General features: G+C 48.9%; 1 protein-coding gene across 1 annotated transcript in view; it reads right to left on the reverse strand.

The window, feature by feature from the left end:
* The window catches only part of LOC121709837 (E3 ubiquitin-protein ligase RNF43), a 76,457-nt gene that overhangs the window by 19,606 nt on the left and 36,272 nt on the right, over positions 1–20,579 (reverse strand). The window contains exon 2 of the mRNA XM_042093464.1: positions 10,187–10,309. Within this exon, the coding sequence (XP_041949398.1) occupies positions 10,187–10,309 (123 nt within the window). The remainder of the gene's footprint in view (positions 1–10,186; positions 10,310–20,579) is intronic.

Genomic DNA, 20,579 nt, shown 5'->3' on the forward strand with positions numbered 1-20,579 from the left:
AGAGAGAGAGAGAGAGAGAGAGAGAGAGAGAAAAGAGAGAGAGAAAGGCAGATGAGCAGGAGAGTGACATGCAAGGCTTCTAATCAGGCGGCATTCCTCAGGGTTTTCCTTTCGTCTCCGAGTCGAACAGTGCTGTGGCCTAGAGCTGATTAATTACAGGGGGCTGAGATCACACCCGCACACAGCACACAGGAAGAGAAGAGAAGACACCACCACCCCCTCACAACTTCTCTCTCTCTCTCTCTCTTTCTCATATAATAGTGAGATGCATTGATTTGTGTTTTGGTCTTCATAAGATTAGATTAGATAAGATTAGCAATAGGGATTAATGTGTAGTCAATATTGTTTTTTTTGTTTTCCCCTCTCTGTCTCAAGTTCATATTCAACTAAATTCCACTGGCAAGACAAAACTATCTGTACTACCAAAACATTTTCTGAACATAACATTTAAGAAACAGAACATTATGTCTAGTGCAAGAGTCAAGAGTGATGTGTGTGTGTGTCTAAAGAGCCTAAGGGTCTGGAATCATTCCACTGAGTTCTTGAGCAGTCATCGTTCCATATGCTTCTTCAGTTCTATACAGAGCTGCACGTCTACAGCACACAGACTACACAAGGTAAGACATTACCTTCACCACCATCATCTCTCTCTCTCTCTCTCTCTCTCTCTCTCTCTCTCTCTCTCTCTCAATTCAATTCAATGAGCTTTATTGGCATGACTTTTTTACAAAAAAAGTTTTACAATGTTGCCAAAGCAGTCTCTCTCTCTCTCTCTCTCTGATGTCAGAGGGAATAAAGAGTGTAAATCTACTCGACTGCATTGCCTGTAGCCCTTCTGAATGCTAACAATGCCTGTGACATCTGCTCGGCCGTGACCCCTGACCCCCACAGGTTAGGAGGCGTTCGCCTTACAGCCAGCAGTGCTCAAATGGACCAGAGGCACAGCAGTAACGCCTCCCAAGGTGTCCGTCTGGCCACACAAGTAGCCTTTTGATGTTGACGTTCTTCTCCTACCACCAAGACCCCCCCCCTCCCCTTCCCCCAAACCCCAATCCATTCATCGACCACTGCTGTAGCTTGCAAACTTGTAAACCTCTTCACCTTCAATAAATATGCAGTGACAGGAACAGTATTTTCTGGAGAAGCCAAGGGAAGTCTGAGAGCCGCAGCTGTGTGAGGGAGGCCGGTTCCTCAGTCTCCTCACCCCTGACATTCAGCTGGGCTAAGGGGGGAGGCCGGGGCCCTGGTTGCAGGCTTGAGGAAGTGGCCCCTGCTCTCGTCTCACCTCACCACCCCCAGGCCTCTTCAACCCCCCCCCCCTGGCCTCGGCTTCCCCCTTCATCAGCTCACAAAGTGCCCCGACTCCATCCATCCATCACTGGCGGATCTCTCTGTCTCTGTCTCTCTCCTCACACACCTGCATTACTGAATAGACAGATTACAGAAGCCGGGGGAGCAAAGCAAAAAGAAGAAAAAAACCTAAATGGGAAATAATAATGGTAATCAATAACAACAAACGGCCGTGTCTGTATTCGCGGTGTCGGTCATTAGCCTACTCTGGAGCTAGCCTAAATAATTGAGCACATCGCTCATGACATCCATGCAGAGGCCCCCTTTGTCTTCACTTCTAAAGTGTAACAAAATGTAACAAAACTTAATAAATCCCAACGGGTGTGTAGAGGAGCTAGAGGAGAGGCTGAAAAACTGAATGACAAACTTACAAACTCTGGAGATAACGTGGGTAGGATAGAAGCAATGATAAACGAATGACGTGAATTCCTGTAACTGTCCATGAAAACAGAAGGCATAGCAGGTAAATATCGTAGCAATTAGCCTGGCAATGAAACGGCTTTAAAAACATGTATTTCACTTGTCTCACTGGAGTGAACGCAGAACACGGGCTGTTGCGCAAAGAATGTGATCTGCATCTCCGTTCACCAAAAACTAAGCTTGTACTAACCCATTATGTTTTCTCCATTGTTAACGTGAGATATGTCTCCATAGGTTAGTGTAGTGATAATGCATAAGGTAGCCAATGACACGACAAACACATGCACTTTTGAAAAGCTTGAAACGTCCATATGTGTAACCCATCTTTTAACTTAGTCTACAGCCTGTGTTGTAAAAGTTCAACGCTTGTCGTGCAGTAGGCTAGCCTCTTTGATAAGCGATGTCATAGGTAGGCTGTACGTTATTAAGGAGGGCTTTCTGTTCCTGTTTATGTAAAGGTTTTACATAGGTTCAATAATGGCTACACTGCATGTTAGGCTATATTAACCAAAAGCGCACGTTATGTAAATAGGCGGGTCAGATCGCGGGCCGGGTATCATTTAATCATAATTATTTTTTTCGGTTTGGGGGGGTGGGGGGGCTTAACAACATATAGCCCAGAGGCCTCAGGTGGTATTAAGGCGCCCCTGTGGAGCCCTTGTTTTTGCAGGGAGTGCGTTTCGCTCAAAAGAAAGGAATGTGCCCCCCCCAATACCTCAATGAGAGAGGAACCTGAAGCATTCGCGGCGTATTGTTGCGGCCTTTACAATTGGGCCCGACTGAAAAGGTGATTTGTGAATAGTGAAGCAGGCTCCTTTGCCCGGCTAATCCTCTGGTGGCGGAGCCACTGAGGTACTGCGAGAGACGCCACAGAGTCAGGCTTTGATACACGCCATGCTATCACTTCTCGCTCTCTCTCCATCCTCTCTCTTCTCTTTCTCCGTTTCTTTCTCTCTCTCCATCTTTCTCTCTCTCTCCATCTTTCTCTCTCTCTCTCTCCATCTTTCTCTCTCTCTCTCTCTCGGATGGGGTCCACATGACTGCCCTGTGAACTTGGCCGCCAGGCTTCTGATGTCTATATGACACCTTTGCAGTTTGAATGGGGCACTTGCATTAGAGAAGAGAAAAGCCAGGGGGGTGAAGGAACAGGAAATGGCCCCTTGTGATGCCGTGTCTCCCCCCTCACCATCAGGCCATCATGACGGGGGTGGGGGCTGGAGCTTACCAAGGCTGTAATTAAGTAAACAAATGGAAATATGCCACCTTTAGTGATGAAGTTGGTGTTTGTGTGTGTGTGTGTGTGTGTGTGTGTGTGTGTGTGTTTGTGAGCGAGCAAGTGAGAATGAATGTGTGTGTGTACGTGAGTGTGTAGGGATTTGTGTATGCATTTGTGTGTGTAGTATGAGTGTGTAGTGTGTGTGTGTGAGTGTGTGTGTGTGTGTTTGTGAGTGAGAGTGAGTGAGAGTGTGTGTACGTGAGTGTGTAGGGGTTTGTGTATGCATGTGTGTGTCTGTGTGAGTGGGTTGGGTTGAGAGAGAGTGAGTATGTGTGTGTGTGTGTGTGTGTTTGCGTTGCTCAGTGCCTGAGGCTTGGAGCGCCAAACTTCGACAGAGCTCAGTGGAGGCTTATTGTGCGTTTGGGCCTGGCAATGAAGCCAGATTGGCTCCATTCTCTCCCAAAGCCCCGCTCCTCTGGGAGCCCTGGGAGCCCTGGCGCCCCAACGGCACATGACTGTATCTGGGATAACGCCCTGCCCTCCTCCCCCTCTGGTGGAGGTGCGGACCACAACTGAGGCAGGACCAGCAGAGGAAATGATACGAGCATCGACAAAATATTCTCTCACACACACACACCCTTCCCTGTGCACTGCAGGGGCGAAAACACTTTGCAGGTGTGCAGATAAGTGAGAGTTAGTCCAGTTAAAAAGGAAGTGATGTCATGTCAGATGATTGTCCTCTGCACAATACTACTGCTTCTACTACTGCCATTGGCTGACACTGGCAGGCTGGCTGTAGAGTATGGCTCATTCCCACGGGAAACTCTGTCTGCGTGCGTGTGTGCGTGTGTGCATGTGTCCGTGTGTGTCCGTGTGTGTCCGTGTGTATGTGTGTGCGATGACAACGGAAGACTTATCGCCCCGCAAGGGCTGGCCTTGGGCTTCAAACGCCGCAGATGCTCTGGGGAGAGCCACGACAACTGGGCCTGCGCTAGCTAGCGACAAGTGCTCTGAAAGGCCAGTCACGCACATGCGGGGGGGGGGGGGGGGTGTATGCAGAGTGGGTGAGCTCAGTATCACTGACATCTGTGAAGCTTCATTTGGTCTTCTTTGATGTTGAGACACACAGATACATGCACATACTCATGGAGTTAAACATAAATACATACACTTTCTCACTCACACACATATGCAAACACACTCATGGCAACACACACAGATGCATATGCAGAGACAGAGACAGAGACAGACACACACCACACACACACACACACACACACACACACACACACACTCACAAACAAAAGAATGCACGCAAACACACACACACACACAAAGAGCAGTTTAATATGTGCTGACAATAGTCAGATCCAGCCATGCACAATTCCTGTTTCTCATTAAGTGTTCAGCAGCAAATGTACACTTAAGATGAACAGTCTGCTGCGAGGCTTTCTGACAGTCCTGTCATTTGGATCTTGGATGCTCATGCTCAAGTTATAAATTGTCTTGAGGTCATAGCCATCATATTTTTACAATGCCTGGACGCTAAATACAAATTGCTGATGTCAAAATTGCTACCATGCTGCCTCCCCGTGCTCCTGAAGCCAAGCGCTGCGGCGACCTCGCCATCCGCGCGCCGGAGTGACAGAACCGCCGCCGTCACTTTTCTGCCGGAGCCTCACTCAGCCGGCCCTCCTGCGGCGGCAAACCAGAGACCAAACCGTCTTGGGGGGGGGGGGGGTGTTGGCAGAATGAGAAGCTCGTTTTGGTATTTGGTGATAGCGGTGCAGACGCACGAGCTGAAGGCCTCACAGACAGACAGGCAGACAGGCAAAGAGACAAAGCCAGAGAGACAGACAGACAGAGAGAGAGAGAGACAGACAGGCAGACAGACAGATAGACACAGAGGCACCATGGGAACAGCAGATTGAGGACCAGTGTGTTGTTTGGGCTTCGTCGGCACAACAGGACCCAAAACGAGCCTTCGGCGAAAACACATCAGAGCACTGAGGATCCACCTTACACAACAGCCATGGAGATGGGCAAGAGAGGGAGGAGGGCAAGAGAGGGAGGGAGGAGGAAAGAATGCAGAGATAGAGAAAGAAAAAAGAGAGAAAGAGACATGAGAGAGACCAAGATACAGAGACAGGAAAGAAATAAACAAGAGGAGAGAAAGAAAAACTTCATTAACAGCACTGTCAGCAGTGGGGTGGAGCCCTGAGGACACTGGGAGGAGGAGGATGGCTACAGCTGCGCGAGACGCCAAACACCCACCGCTGAGCACACTGGGAACTCTATAGGCTGCAGAGCACGGAACTGCGGAGGTGGTCGTCCCTGACTTGCTGTGAGATGGAATAAATATATTCCACGAAACCGAGAGAGAGAGAGACAGAGACACAGAGAGAGAGAGTTATTTAAATTGGAGAAAGTGGAGAGAGAGAAAGAGAGAGAGAGGAAGTGATTTGAAATGGAGGAGGAGAAGAGAGAGCGAGGGTTTCTAAGAGACCTTCAAGGTTTCCAGGGTGCTTTTCATTACGGCTCAGGAGGGAGCTTATAGAGTATGCGTTGCCTTCAACGCTCGCACTGGGATCACCACGCATATCATGCCCCATCAGCAAGCATAACAGATGCACAAAACACATGCTGGCGCAAACACCCAAGGGAAGAAAGAGCGAGAGAGCGAGAGAGAGAGAGAGAGAGACGGGGGGGGGGGGCAGGGCCAAACTCACACCGGAGACTGCCGGTCCTTGAGATGGTGTGGGATTGGAGAGTAGTTGGATTGTGTGTGTGTGTGTGTGTTTGTGTTTGTTGTGTGTGTGTGTGTGTGTGGGGGGTAACATGTGAGCATCACAGGAAATCACATCATAGACGCTATACGAAGGTGACTTCACTATGCTGACACTCGTTCATGTGCATAAGTGCTATAAACTAATGCAAAACAACTCAAACTCCCACCTGTTTTCAGACAGACAAACAGACAGACACTGAAACCCACATGAAGCCAGATGGGCAAAAGCTGTTGAGTCAAGCGCAGACACTGCAACCCGCTTGCCCAAAGACAGAGAGGGGAGAGAAAAACGCGGAGAGGTTTTCATCATTTGTCGTTACTGAGAAATAGTCTTTTTAGGCCTTCACAGGGTCCTCTCCTCTCCCTGTTGTCTTGGGCACGCTTCAAAGCTTTTAAAAGGGAACTCAAGGTGCATAAAAGTACTCTGGCAAAAACTCAGAGAGGAAGAGAGAGAGATTGAAAGAGGACAAGAGGGAAAAAGTGTTGCGCAGGCGAGCAGAGGCTTGGAAGATGGTGGTCCAGGGCACCAAAAAATCTCCCAGAAGTCCGGCCAGCACGCACACATGTCCATTCAGTTCCTTCCACAAAGCGTTCAAGAGCACTTTACTGAAGGATATTGTCTGGACCCAGTACAGTGAGATGCTTTGGCTTACAACAGGGTTTCAAATAATGGTTTGTGTGGTGTCGTCGAGGAGCATTCGGGATAGTTCATTGCAAAATGACAATTTTTATGTGTACACTGCTTTTTGCATTTGCCCTTCTAAGCCTCTTCGTTCGTGAGGCCATTTTCCAGATGTTCCTAGGCCCCTGTTCCTGAAACGCCTCCAATAAGATTTAGACTCTCTTACGAGGAGGAAAAAAACAGGTAGACATATTTCCAGTGTCCACTCAGAGAGGGAAAAAAAATGAAAAAGCCACACAGGAGAAATCTACGGTCAACAACGCTGCAATCACACTCCCTTGGTGCACTCATACACAGACACAGACACAGACACACACACACACAGACAGAGTCACACACAAATACCATCAAAGGAAGAGGACAAAAACGGTTTCTACAGGAGCCAGACTTATTCCTATGTCTGCGGATTTCCCCTTCTCTAACACTTCCTGTGACTACTCTGCGACTCTTCTGATGCCTTCCTCAGCATGCACAGATCAATGGACATGGACACACACAGCAGGCTTTGGGCATATCCTCTTTTAGTCCTCCGCCCCTAAACAAGATGTCACTGTAATCAAAATCTGTAAAACATCAAGCAACAGCTTGTAAAGCTTAGAAACACACACACACACACACACACACACAGAGAGATCACATGCAGTTCACACACAAACAAACACACACTCACATTCCCTCTTTCACAAACACAGACACAAAAAGACACACACACAAACATACACACAAACACACAGACCACTCAGTCCTTGCATATTTTTCTCTTTCCTTTTTCCATTCTCATTTCAAAAGCAAAGCAGGATTAGGCCGAGGTCATTGCTCCCTTTCATCTAACAAGGGGGAGCATCAATACCAAATGTACTGTAAGGAACCCAACAAGTTGAGACATGGGTCAAGCCTCCCCGATCATTCTACTCACTCAGAGCCATGTTCAAAAAGAGACATGCTCTGCTATTCTTCTCAGGCAAGTAGAAAAGATAGGAGCTTTTGTGGATTAGCTGTTTGCTAAAGGAGACTGACATGGATTTTTTTTTCCTCCTTCAAAGTTAGCTGCTATAATTACGACACAGACTCTACCACGCACTTATCTTCTGTATACAAAAAAACTGACAAAAACAAACTATCGATTCCATTTTGGATCGATTAAGACCAAAGATATATTTGGGCCGAGTGAATTGGAGTCTGGAGAGATGCGCTCAAAGAGAGGCTCTTGGAGTAAATATTTGGAAGTCGGTTGTCATTCCAGTGGCGTTCCGGAGTGGAGCGATGGAGAGTCGGCAAGTCTCGGGTGCCAAGCTGCGTCTCTGAGAGGGGGGATCAGCTGAGGCGCCACACTGGCATCGTCACCAGGCCGCAGAGAGCAGCTCCCAGCCGGGCACTGCCAAGATGGCAAAGTTCTCCCTCCTGGTTCTCATTTCTCATCTGAATCGAATGTTAAGGTAAGCGCTCCGATGTGGTGAAGTCTGGAGCAAGGATACAAGTCCAGGAATGTTTCAAATAAACAGCAGCACATACAGTGTACAGTATATCCCTTTCAGTTTTTACAGTATATCACTACAGTAAACAAATGGATGTACACATGACATGCCTAGTCAGACAAGAATGTCTATGTTCAAATGGGTCAGTCTGCTACCATAAAAGAGGTGGGCAAAATGTACAGGACATTTCGTCACCCGGGTGTAGACACAGCGGTACATCATAAGGGTCGTGTTTATTCCTCTGGTCAGTTTAGGTCACGCTATGGAAGCTTAACAGTGCTGAAATGGGCAGACAAGCTCTAAGAAACAAGAGATTGAGAAATTGCTCAACTCAAAGCAGTTTAGTCTAGCCCTTGCCATTGTCTCATAGCGAGATTTAAGGGAATCCAAATGTTTGCCCAGAGCTGGACCCCCTCTCCGAGATCCTACGGGACACAGGCTGATTGTAATTGAATGTTTCTGTGTCGCGAGGCCAGAGGCCTCCAGAGCCCTTCCAATCCCCACGGAGGGAAAAGAAAGAAACCCGGCCGACCACAAATCAGAGGAGGAATCCAGTGTGTCCTTGGGATGAGCGAAGATGGCAGGGATGGGACCCGTCGCACAAAACCAAAACTCAAACAAAGGAAACTTTATACGCCACAGTGGCAAGCTGTATTTGGTTTGGTGGCCAGGGGACTATTTTGAGCCCTGGGCAAAGCCTCTGTGGTTGTCCATTTATCTATAGGTTTCAAATGAGCGCTATGATAAAGCAGGATGGGCCAGAGACAGCGAAGAAAACACAGCGGTCAAATAAGATGTTGATGAACCTGACATGCAGTTTAACCCTTAAAAGGTGGTTTTTGAACGTTCTAAGTTCCGCAACAATTGAAGGTTCTAAAATTCTATGTTGAATTCAATGAACCCAGATATTCTTTAGAATGTTCATTTCTCAACATTCCTGTCACACCGGTGTGACGGTACTCCTTTAAGGGTTAAGTAGACTGTAAAGCATGTGCATTACTAAAGTCTAACATACATAATGTTGCAGTACTGAAACTGATATTTTTGAAGAACGTGGTTTGGTGATAAACCTCCTAATAAAAGGGTCCTAATGGTTTTGTTTTGCTAGGAGCATGTAGTCCTAGGGTTCTTCTCTTAGAAGGTTTACCACTTCGGTTAACTTTGCTAGGTTCATCACTAAACCACATACTTGGAATACCTTGTGGTTTGCAACGATTTCCTTTGTTGTTTAATATAGCTCAGACTCAACAAGGCTAGGCAACATTCTCATGATTCATCTCAGGGGGCCACAACCACACTGTGTTTAGGGATCAACAAAGTGTTGCTGTTAATATCTTTCGCTTGTTCACCATCACCGATAACCCAGGCCTCCGCACAAACACTCCCAGTCCCGCTAGCACCTGAAGCAGCTGGCCCAGTTTGGGAGTGAGATTCTGCACATGCCTTTGGTTTTGGCCAGACACCGTCACTTAGTCTTGTCAACACGTGAAGTACCGTACAAAATGTGCCTTCACACAAAGCAAGCAACACACACGGTGTTGAACTTTTCCCCTCGACCAGCTAAGCCAAGCAATGCTGGAACTGCGGCCTCACTACAGGCTGGCAATAAATATATACAGCCCACTTGCACAGCACGACCCCACTATCACACCTCTTAACCTGACCTTTCAACTCTCTCTCTCTTTTTTTACATTTTTTTATTTGAAACAGAAGACACCAGAAACAGCAGCTGGCCGGCTCCTCTCTCTCTCTCTCTCCCCCCCCCCCCCCTCCCTCTGGCCAGGATGACTCAAGTGACAGCTGTCTCACTGATCTCTCTCACATCTAGCGCCAAAAAACACTCCTCACTACCCCCTCCCACCCCTCCCGCAGGAAGCCCCCAGGGGCAGCAGCACTGGAGCTGACCCTGGCCTGCCTTCCAAGCAGCCCCCAGGCCAGCACTCTTCCCCTGACTGATAACCTCCACCCACCCTCCCTCCCTTCCTCCACCCAGAGCCATGGTGGATGCCAAAGTCAGGGCCAAAATGAATCTCCTCTGTTTTGAACAGTGTGGGTAATGTCTCTGGACTGGGGCCCAACAAAGAAGATCTTTCAACATGGGGGGCATCCTTTGATATAAAAAAAAACAGGCAGATTCTCATTCTGTAGATGTTTGTTTTATTTGTCAGGCCCCCTCCAGGACAGCACAGGACAGCACAGGACAGCACAGGTGAGGTGGAGTGGAGAGTAGTGGAGAGGAGAGTGGACGGACTTACCTTGCGCAGCAGCGGCAGGCACTGGTGCACATTGCGTTCGGGGCTCTCCAGCTTGACGATGCTGATGAACTTGCTCTCCTGACGCTCATCCTCACTGGTGTTGCACAGAGACAATGGGTGGGACTGGAGAGACAGAAAATGAATTGTAGAGAGAGAGAGAGAGAGAGAGAGAGAGAGAGAGAGAGAGAGAGAGAGAGAGAGAGAGAGAGAGAGAGAGAGAGAGAGAGAGAGATGGAGAGACACGTTAGGAGTCAGTCAGATCATCACTGCTTATAGATATATACAGTGTTAAAGCGGTAGAACTAATGTTCCACACAGAGGTGATCATAAAACTATTCCAGTGGAGTTGGACAACTCAAATTGACTTGTTCAGCTTCACTTGCTCTAGTAAACTTTAATTTCAATGTGGAAGTGAAATAAGAACCTTTGACTGGACTCCGCTGTGAGTGAATGATGTGGGTGTTTGTGTGTGTACATATGCACATAGTGTGTGTGTGTGTGTGTGACAGAATTCCCATCTCTCTGATGTCTCCTGCATGATACATGTCTCTTCCTGAACATGTGGGTGCATATTTGACTAATAGGCGGCTTATCAAAGACGAGAAAAAAAAGAAAAGTGAAAAAACCTCCTCCATCCCTTCCATTTCCTATAAAGATGACAGGTGCTAAAGACCTCTTTATTTCTCCCTCCATCTTTCTCTCTCTCTCATTCACACACACACACACACACACAGAGATGCAAAAACGCAGAGAGCATGAAGGTGATGCAAAACTCCAAGCACAGTGAGGGATAGACTCCACAAAGACCAAACATGGAGGTCAAACCACATGCCTCAAAACAAATAACCCCCTTTACATAAACCAGAGCTTAAGGCTAGAGAGCGCTGCCTGTGTGGCTAAAGGCTTAGTCTTTGTCAGACAGTCAAATATCTACGCCACCATGCCCTGGTTGCCATAGGATACCCATGAGTTTCTACCCAGTTCCAAAGCCGATTTCCTTTTCTGTGTGTTTTATTCTCCCAGAATGCACTGGGGTTGTCTCGTCCCTTCCCAGGTCCCAGACCGGCACACCCTGTGTGTGGTTGGGCATAGACGTGCATGGGACTCCCCCCACCCCACCCCACTCGGACCCCACCCCTGCTGATGTCAGGCAGTGGAAATCCCACAATTACAACAGACCCATGGGCGGGTGACATCATCAGCTGGCACCCCATCTGGGGGCACTGATGTCAGCGGTCATGCAGGCCTAGCGAGCGCCCCGTCGGGGATGGCAGGGGGAGAGGGTGGGGGAAGGGCCAACCACTGGGACAAAGCAACAAAGGCCAATACAAAACAACAACTTCAACTTTCTTATGCCATGAACGTACGAGGTGGTCCTGGCAAGTCCAACAAACTCTGGGGGGTTGGGGTGGGGTAGGGTGGGGCAAGGTTGGCAGCTGATCGAAGTACTGAGTCATTTTAAAAACATTCAACATAAACATCAGTAAAGCGTAAGCGATGTATCCCCCTTTTTTGCGGAACAATAACCTGTTTCATTTGGGGCAGAGAGACTCCAGACTCCTTTATCTCTGAAATGGAGCCAGAGGCATGGCCACTGAGTCTCAGCTATGCTACGTCCACATCTGACAAGCCAGCGCCACCTAACAGCCCCTGCTCTGTGTCACACACCCAAGACCCTTGTGAAGACGCATAGGACTATTCACAGCCAGTATCATTAGTTAACAGACATTTCCCATGTATTAGCCGCATTGTGTATAAACCGCAGGACAGTGTTTTATGCAGATAAAATAAAAAACATTAACCGCACCTGTGTATTAACTGCAGTGCCCAATGAATCTGAATCATATGGTGCTTTATCAGAAAGAAGAATGAAGAAAACAAATGCATTCCCATGTATAGCTCGCCCCTGTGTATAAACCTCATAGCTGAAGAAATTTGCAAAATCAATGTATAAACCTTGGTTAAGTCAGGACATGGTGGTATTGTTACAACAAACCAGAGAGAATATACCTAAGTACATACTGAAGGGGTGAGTGAGAAGACTCTTAAGTATAGTTCACCACAATAGACTGCTGTATGATGTGTATAAAATCTAAGGTTTTAATAAATGTTCTTTATCTGTCTCTTCTGTTTTTAATGTCTCATCAAAGTCACCAATCAATCGAAATTGTGTCCTTCAGGGCCGCATCGCAGTCTGTGGCTAATGCACAAATGTTATCTGGTTTACATCCAGTCTGCATCAATTTAGACGCTTGTTTCACAACTAAACATAAAGAGCCCTTTTGAATGGACCGCCTATTTTAATGAGTGACTGAAGGCAAGCTTAGCCCGATGTGCTAAACTCAGACTGACTTCAAGCTGCCATTTACTGATTATACATGTATTGACTTCAGACCAACTAAGACGTTTTTGTTTAGAAATCCTACCAAAACTAATCATTATCTTTTTTTTCCCTCGGTGTGCCAACATAAGTATATGCCAAACCCACTTAGAATCTAGAGAAAGGGAACATTGTCCATAATCCCTCACTTGTATTTTTGTCTCCGAAAGTGAGGGGCGAGATGACTGTGGACGAAAATAAACCGTGTGGGCAGGCCGTACTGACCCCAAAAGAACCATCTTCATTCGGCTTTTCAAGGGTGGAGGGGGACTAGGAGACCTGGGAACCAAAAATCACTGAGTCTCCGTTTTCACAGGGAGCAGAAACCGCGGCGCACGCAAACACTTGCACCCCATCCGTCCCGCCTTGTCAATGCTAACAATGCTCAATTCCACCGTCTATATATCTGTTAAGACTCGCCAACCAACAAGCTCTCTCTCTCCCTCTCCATCCGTTTGTAGCCCGCGATGAAAGGCATTCCTCTCCGGTTCAATCACAGTCGGCCCCCAAAAATACTCAAAGGCAAGAATCTCGCAGGCCCAAAGACAAACAGAGGCGCAGTAAGCAAGGGAAAATAAAGAGCGGCTGTGGTGAGAAGTCAATATTTTTTCTCCCTCCTGTTTGCCCTGTGGGTCTCCTTTCTTCGTGTGCCAGCCGTGGTGGAGGGCCGCTTTCTTGTTCCATCGGCTGCCAGGAGGGAGCTCAGGCTCGGCGGTCGTGTCAGTGTGCGTTAGAGGCAACCAAAGGCAGCCTGCGCCTCTGATCACTCCCTACCCTTCAATTTAAATCCACTCAAGTTGCAAGGCAGCTTCGTTTTTTTTTAAAAGCATGCATACGCATGATGACAATTTTTTGAGAGAAAGAGAGCGAGAGGAAGAGGTAAAGAGGGAGGAAGAAGGAAAGGGGGAGGGAGAAGGAGGGGTGAGCGAGAGAGAGAAGGGAGGAAAAAACAAGTGAAATGAAGCTAAAAGCTGGGAGGAGAAGCTACTTAGCCAGGCACACCTGCAGCGGAGCTGAATGGCGGAGCCTGGAGAGTGAGCTAATGAGGGAGAGGATCAAGCTCCTTCAAAGGCCTCGTCCCTCCGAGGCGCAGAGAGCTGGCCAAGTGAGTGTTCTTCGGAGGAGGAATTCGATTAACCCAAGTCCTCCTCTCCCAACCTCCCTCCCACTCAGCTACAAAACGTCCCCCCACCCCAGCAGCACCAAAATATTTGGCCAGGAACCCAGCCGGTGTTCCGACCCAGTTTCCAGCGGAGACGTCAGCGTTCCCCCTGTCCGCCTCACAGCTGGGCCCCTCACACAGACAGCGGTCCAAACAGGCTCCGTGGCCCGGCCCAGCCCAGCCCGCCAGACAGACGGCTCAATCAGAAAGACACCTGCGACTTTGCCAAAAGACAGGCCATGTCCGCCAAAACACTCCACAATGCACATGCACTCTATACAAACATAGATAACTGTCCATAATTCAACTACACATATTTAAAAAAATCAACTAGTGCAGATTGTGCGTATCAATAGTGAACTTTGTTTATGTATGAAGTACATATCAGAATGTATAAAGCACCCACACACTGTATGAACAGAGGGAGAGGGTGTGTGTGTGTGTGTGTGTGTGTGTGTGTGTGTGTGTGAGTGAGAGAGAGAGAGACACAGAGGAATAAAGGCTAAGAGAGCAAAATGAGAAGAGAGGGCATTTCCTGCTCAAACAGAAGCGTTGCCATGGCATAGGTTGTGTGACGCTGCAAAATGCAGTTGAGCTTTCAGGCCTCTCGTCTCTTTTATTGTCAGTCATAAATGGTCTGCGCATTTCCATGGTAAATCCTTCGGCCAGCATCTGGTATATTCAAGCTCCTTCGCCACAATAGATTACAATAGTCTTGCCTTCCAATGATTCTGCCTTAATTTACTTAGCAGAGGACCACATGCAAAATAACTTCCAGAACTTAAGGCAACAACCCCGGCGTTCTCCCCACTACAAGCGGCGTTCAGGAAACGTTTCAGGGTCAACCAGAGTTTTCTGCCATATCAGCTAGCAGCACACCTTCCCAGTAAATGGTAACCCCAGTCGCGTGTTTAACATGCGTGTGACCCCCACTCAGCTCACTGCGGCGAGCCATAGAAAGGAGCACGTGGAGTTTGCCGTCGAGCTAAGCTGGAATGGAAACGCTCTATGTATGTGTGTGTGTGTGTGTGTGTGTGTGTGTGAGAGTGAGTGAGTAGATTTAAACCTCAGCTCCGTCGCATGCGAGCGCTAGGCCCTGCGGGGCAGAAACCCAAGCTGTCTCTCAGTGGAGTGGCTTGTGGTGGGGTGGGGTGGGGGTGCAGAGGGAGAGCTATGACAGTAACGCTGGGGATCCATGAGCAGGGAGGTCCTTTACTTCTAAATGTCAGCGTTTCCAGGGGACAAGCACCCCCCCTATCCCCTTACCCCACAAAATGCCCTGTTCCTTCCCCACATATACGCACAATGTGTGCAATGAAAACTAATTTATTTGCCGTTTCATACAGCCCCATGCAGAGTTCTCTGTGTGGGTTTATAGCCTAGTGAGGGTCGTGATTCAGAAGCAGCAGCAGAGAAGTGGTGCTTTTCAGACCATGATGGGCAAAAACTGCCAGGGGTCAAGCTGCAGCTCTGCCTCTTGCCCTGGCTGTTCACAATGGACCACAGCCTCCTGCAGTCACAGTCTGCCTTCGGATTTAGATGGGGGCGGGGGGGGGGGGTGGCTGCTTCCTGGAAAATCAAGAGGCCGTCGACACATAGAAAACTGGAAAAAGCAAACGCGCCTGACGTGCAATGGGGAACAAGAGGCATAACCCACTTCAATCCTGTCAAAACAACAGGCGCGTCGGGTTTCTCCCCTGTGTGTCTGCGCTGACAGCGCCAGGCCGGGGTCCAGGCAGCGGCCGCCGTGAGATGGCGGACACGAGGGGGAAAGCAAGGCACTCGGTGACGGCAGTGGACTCACATCAGAGAGGAGCAGCGGGCCGCTGTGCCAAGAGCGTGTGCGCTTCATGTGTCTTCCCCTTCACTGGCGTCCAAAGAGACACCTCCGCAACAAGCTAGGACAGGGTCTACGATGTGGACCGTCTGTGACGCATTACCAAATGCAAACAGTCAAAGTGTCCAGAACAAGCATGTTGGTGGGGGGGATTGGGCAAGATTGTAGCTGTATGGAGAGTCTTAAGAACCGAACAACTTCCATAGTCAGCCAAGTCAAATCAGCCACTTTCCCGTGAGTCCTGGGCAGATGCACTATGCTGGCCCAGAGCGCCTGTATTCCGAGCACCTGTGCTGTTTGTGTCCAAGGGATATCACATGGACCAAAGGTGCTGCGTGAGCTAGTGACCAGCAGGGGGAGCAGCGTCCCTGGTGACACTCGCCACAAACACACACACACACACACACACACACACACACACACGCGGAGAGAAAGGCTGCAGGGGAGGCCGGCCGGACAGGGACTGGGCCAGAGCCCCGGGGCTGGGACACGCTTTACTGCACCACTGACCTGCTACCGTCCCCGAGGGGGGACAAAAGTGGGACGGCTCGGGCTTGCACACACACACTCCAGCAAAAGGCACAAACATGGAGGGGAGGAGGGGGGGTGGGAGGGAGAGAGGGGGGCATTCCGATGCAGACACAAAGACACGGGCTCACAGATACATTCACAGACACGCAAGAGTGTCAGGGGCAAAAACAAACATTAGCAGACGGTCGGCGAGGCAAAACGAGGCGAACGACAAAAAAGACGGCGCATGCTTAAACACTTGGGCGCACACGCATGCACGTACACACACACACACACACACACACACACACACACACACACACACACACACACACACACACACACACACACACACGTGCTGAAAAAGAACAGCCGTTCTTTTCTCGAAAGCCTGGATGCAAGGAAGGCTCGCCGCTCTTGATCCAGATGTCCTATTGCAGCAACACTCCTGAATATCTCCCAGGGAAAAGACAATAACACTGGCCAAACACAGCTATCTGAAGTGCAGGCTTTAGAGACAGCCAACAAAAGCAACACTGTGCTGCACAAACTAGGGAGAGCTCAGAGAAGGCGAGAGAGAGAGAGAGAGAGAGAGAGAGAAAGAAAGAAAGAAAGAAAGAAAGAGAGAAAGAGAGAAAAAAGAGAAAGAGAGAGAGAAGAGAGAAGAGAGAAGAAGGTTTCCTCCTGAGTGATATCAGAAATTAAGCAGATAGTTGTTTGGTACAGTCGGCACAAATTCCTCTGTTCTTCTGTGACTTTTCAGACCCCCACCACCACCGTATCAAGAGGGAGATGAGGGAGAGGAAGGAGTAATAGTGGATTATGGCCCATTTAAACCACAGTATGACCCTTGACCCAGGAAGTAGAAGCAAAAGGAGTGAGAGAGCGAGTGAACAAACGATTAAATCGTGTAGATTCCTACAGACAAAAGTCAACGATGCTTGTGTGTGTGTGTGTGTGTGTGTGTGTGTGTGTGTGTATGTATATGTGTGTGTGGGGTGGGGGGGGGGGGGGTGGGGTGAACAAAAGCAGGGCCGCCTGTCGCCATGGCGATGGTTCAGCTGTGCGTTTTGTGTGGCCGGCCTTCATTCTTTCCACTGTACCAGTAAACCCACCTTCGAAACAGAACACAATGCGTATCAAAGCCCTGCACTTGTGTGTGCATGTACACACACACACACACACACACTCCCCTCAGGCTCACACTATCCATTTCAAAGGCGAGGGTGAAGATAAACACCGTGCTTCCCTTCCAACACCAGTAAGAGGCTCTCCAACCCCAGCAATTGTTAGTGTTTCAATGATCCCTCTTTCCTAGTAGCAAGGGCCATGTACACACAAAGCCCCTCCAACTTCCTCCGCACGGCTCTCCCTCCATCTCAGCTCACTCCCCGCACCCTCCATCTCAGCTCACTCCCCGCACCCTCCATCTCAGCTCACTCCCCGCACCGCGCCATGTTTAAAATATAGGAGTCTTAGTGCAAACATTTTTCTCTCTTTTTTTGAGGCCTTTAGTGTGTGTGATGTGGGAGGCAGGGAGTGCTTAGCATGACTCATGACTTCCTACCTCTCTACCTTCAGGAAGTTCTGATCGGAATCCTGCTCAGGCTCATCTTAAGAGGTAGGGAGGAGAGGAAGGGAAGAATTTAGATTTTTTATTTTTTTTGTTGGTTGTTCTGGTTTTCCGAGCAGCGGTCAAATATTTACGGAGGAGCGAACAGACGGCCAAAAGGCGGCAAAAGTCCCAGACAAGTGGGAGGGAGGACGTCAAAAAGGCTCGGCTGGCGAGGGAGAGATGGAATGGTAGATGTGGCTCTCTGCCACAACCTGGGCTCTTGTTTGACCATAACCTCATCACCAAAACCCTTCATTTTTAGCTTACCAGTGGTAGTGGTGGTGGTAGTAGCAGTGGTAGTAAGTACTAGCAGTAGTATTTTTATTTACTTGATTAGTATTATTTAGTAGTACAATCTGTTCTATTGTTTTCCTTATTATTTTATAACTACTATTAAATTTGAATGCTTTAAACACAATATATATTCTGTTCAATTGTACCATTACATGTTTAACACACATGATGTGTCTATCAGAGAAAGAGAGAGTGTGAGTGAGTGAGAGAGAGAGAGAGAGAGTGAATAAGTTGAGTGAGAGATGAAGGAGTGCATTTAGGGCGAGACATATGGAAAGTGTTGTGGAGGGTGGATCAGAGGGCCCTGGTCATGACGGCTCTGCTCTGTAACCAGTCCTGCCTGCCCATTCATTTTCCCTCCTGCTCCCACTCGGAGAGTCCGACTCCAGCCCACCCCTTCCACCTCTCTCCTCCCCTCTCCTCTCTTCTCTTGCCCTTCTCTCCTCCACCCTGAGCAACCTGTTCCTATCATCTCCCATCACCTCAGCTCACTCTAGCTGCTATACCGCTATACCAATGTCAAAGTAGCTAATGATCCTTCCTTATACTATACACCGATATTAACTCTCGGGTTCCTCTCCCCAACCAATGCCGCCACACTACTGAGGCAAAAAGAAAAAAATAGTCTCCCAGAAAATAGTCCCTTAGTACTAAAGTAAAAAAAAAAAAAAGTCCCAAGTAAAAAAAAAAGTGCGGTGCGGTGCCTTCTGGTTCTTCTGTAGGAGGCAGGGCAGATGACACTGTTGCCAGCCACCGGGACTTCCAGCCTGCGTGTCTTTAACGAGAGACAGGTGTCTCTTTTTATGCCCGTCCTTATAAAACAGAAATGATGGCGCTGTCGAGTGAGCTTTTAATATGGTTCCCCTTCCACAGGGTGAGGCTCTTTTATAGCGCACTCCACTCCGCTCCGTTCTCAGGACAAGCCACCACCTCGCTTCTCATCCTCTCCAGGTCAAAGGTCAAGATAGTGTATGTGCATATGAGCTGGAACATCCCTCCTTTTTCCCCTTTTTTCACCCCCACCCTCTCTCTCCCCATCTTCTCATTTCAGAGTCGTTCTCACATACACAGTCTTTATAGTCAGGCTACGCATGGCACTCCTAAAGAGGACTGAAACTGTGCACCGGCCAGAGTCCAGTGTGCGACTAGTGCCCAGCCCCCCCCTCCCCCCCAACCTTTTCACGGGACTTGTCTTTCCCGGCCGGCGGAGAAGGCCTCTAGATGGACACAAAGGGGGAACGGGCTGGAATTTTGCCACCTGAGCCGCGCGTCAGATCTCCTATCTCGCTCCTCCGCTGTCCGACCCCGAGTGCAGCCCAGGCGCCAAACAGCCCTCGACCCCACAATGTGCCGTTTATCTCCATCTGATACCTGTATTGATCTCACACACACAGCCGTGTTAAATGAGGTTATACGAGACTGCTGCAGAAAGCCCACACCCGCCCCGAGGACTGTATCCTGAAAGAGACCAGGAAGCATCCGTTTTTAAAAGCAGGGACCAAAGCACAAGACTGGAAAAAAAGTAAAAACAGACAGAGAGAGAGAGAGAGAGAGAAAGAGGGAGAAAGAGGGAGAGAGAGGGAGAGAGAGAGAGAGAGAGAGAGTTTCAAATGCAACATAGCATTTAAGACCAGGACTTGAACCGGGGAGGCATTTAGGGGCAATTAGGGCAGTTTTGAAGTGCACTCAATAACTCATAGTTACACGCTGTAATATGAATTGTGGCGATGATTCACTGAGTTTGCCAGGGGAAAATCCCCAGCATGCATGGGGATGGAGCTGTGTGTTTATGTGTGTGAGTGTGCGTGTGCCTGTCTGTGCGCGCGTGTGAGTGTGCGTGTGAGTGTGCGTGTGTCTGTCTGTGTGTGTGTGTGTGTGTGTGTGTGTGTGTGTGTGTGAGTGTGCGTGTGTCTGTGTGTGTGTGTGTGAGAGTGTGCGTGTGTCTGTCTGTCTGTGTGTGTGTGTGTGTGTGTGTGTGTGTGTGTGTGTGTGAGAGTGTGCGTGTGTCTGTCTGTATGTGTGTGTGTGACTGATGGAGAGACAGAGAAAGAGAGAGATTGAGTGTGTGTGTCTATGATGGGAGAGCCTAACTGAAGAAGGGAGATTTTTTTGTGGCGGAGAAACACATCAAACCACGGCGCAATGCTGACGTCTCCACAAATGAGCTTGTTCTCTCTCGCTCCCCCCTCCATGAGTCATGCCTGCGTCGGAGCACTCGCTCGCCGTGGGGAGTCTCTGGCCCAACCCCGTAATCAGCCAGCCAGCCATCCCACCAGCCGACCGTTCCACACGGCCAGGCCCCAGAAAGAGCAGAGAGAGAGTGATGGAGAGAGAGAGAGATGGAGAGAGAGATATATAGCGATGGAGAAAGAGAGTCGGAGAGATGGAGTCATAGGATCCACTCCCAACACCGTCTGCAGCAGCGCCACATGAAGACACCACCACCACCACTCCCCCAGTCTTTATTGTTGAGTCCTTGCCAGAGTGTAAACATGACCAAGTCACACAAACAACCTCCATGACAGCACGCCCTTAAATCTCCTGATGTCTGCCAGCGACCTCAAGAAACCCAATCAATAATATAAACGGGGGTGG

Source organism: Alosa sapidissima, chromosome 5 (genome assembly GCF_018492685.1).
Source record: "Alosa sapidissima isolate fAloSap1 chromosome 5, fAloSap1.pri, whole genome shotgun sequence".
Lineage (NCBI taxonomy): Eukaryota > Metazoa > Chordata > Actinopteri > Clupeiformes > Clupeidae > Alosa > Alosa sapidissima.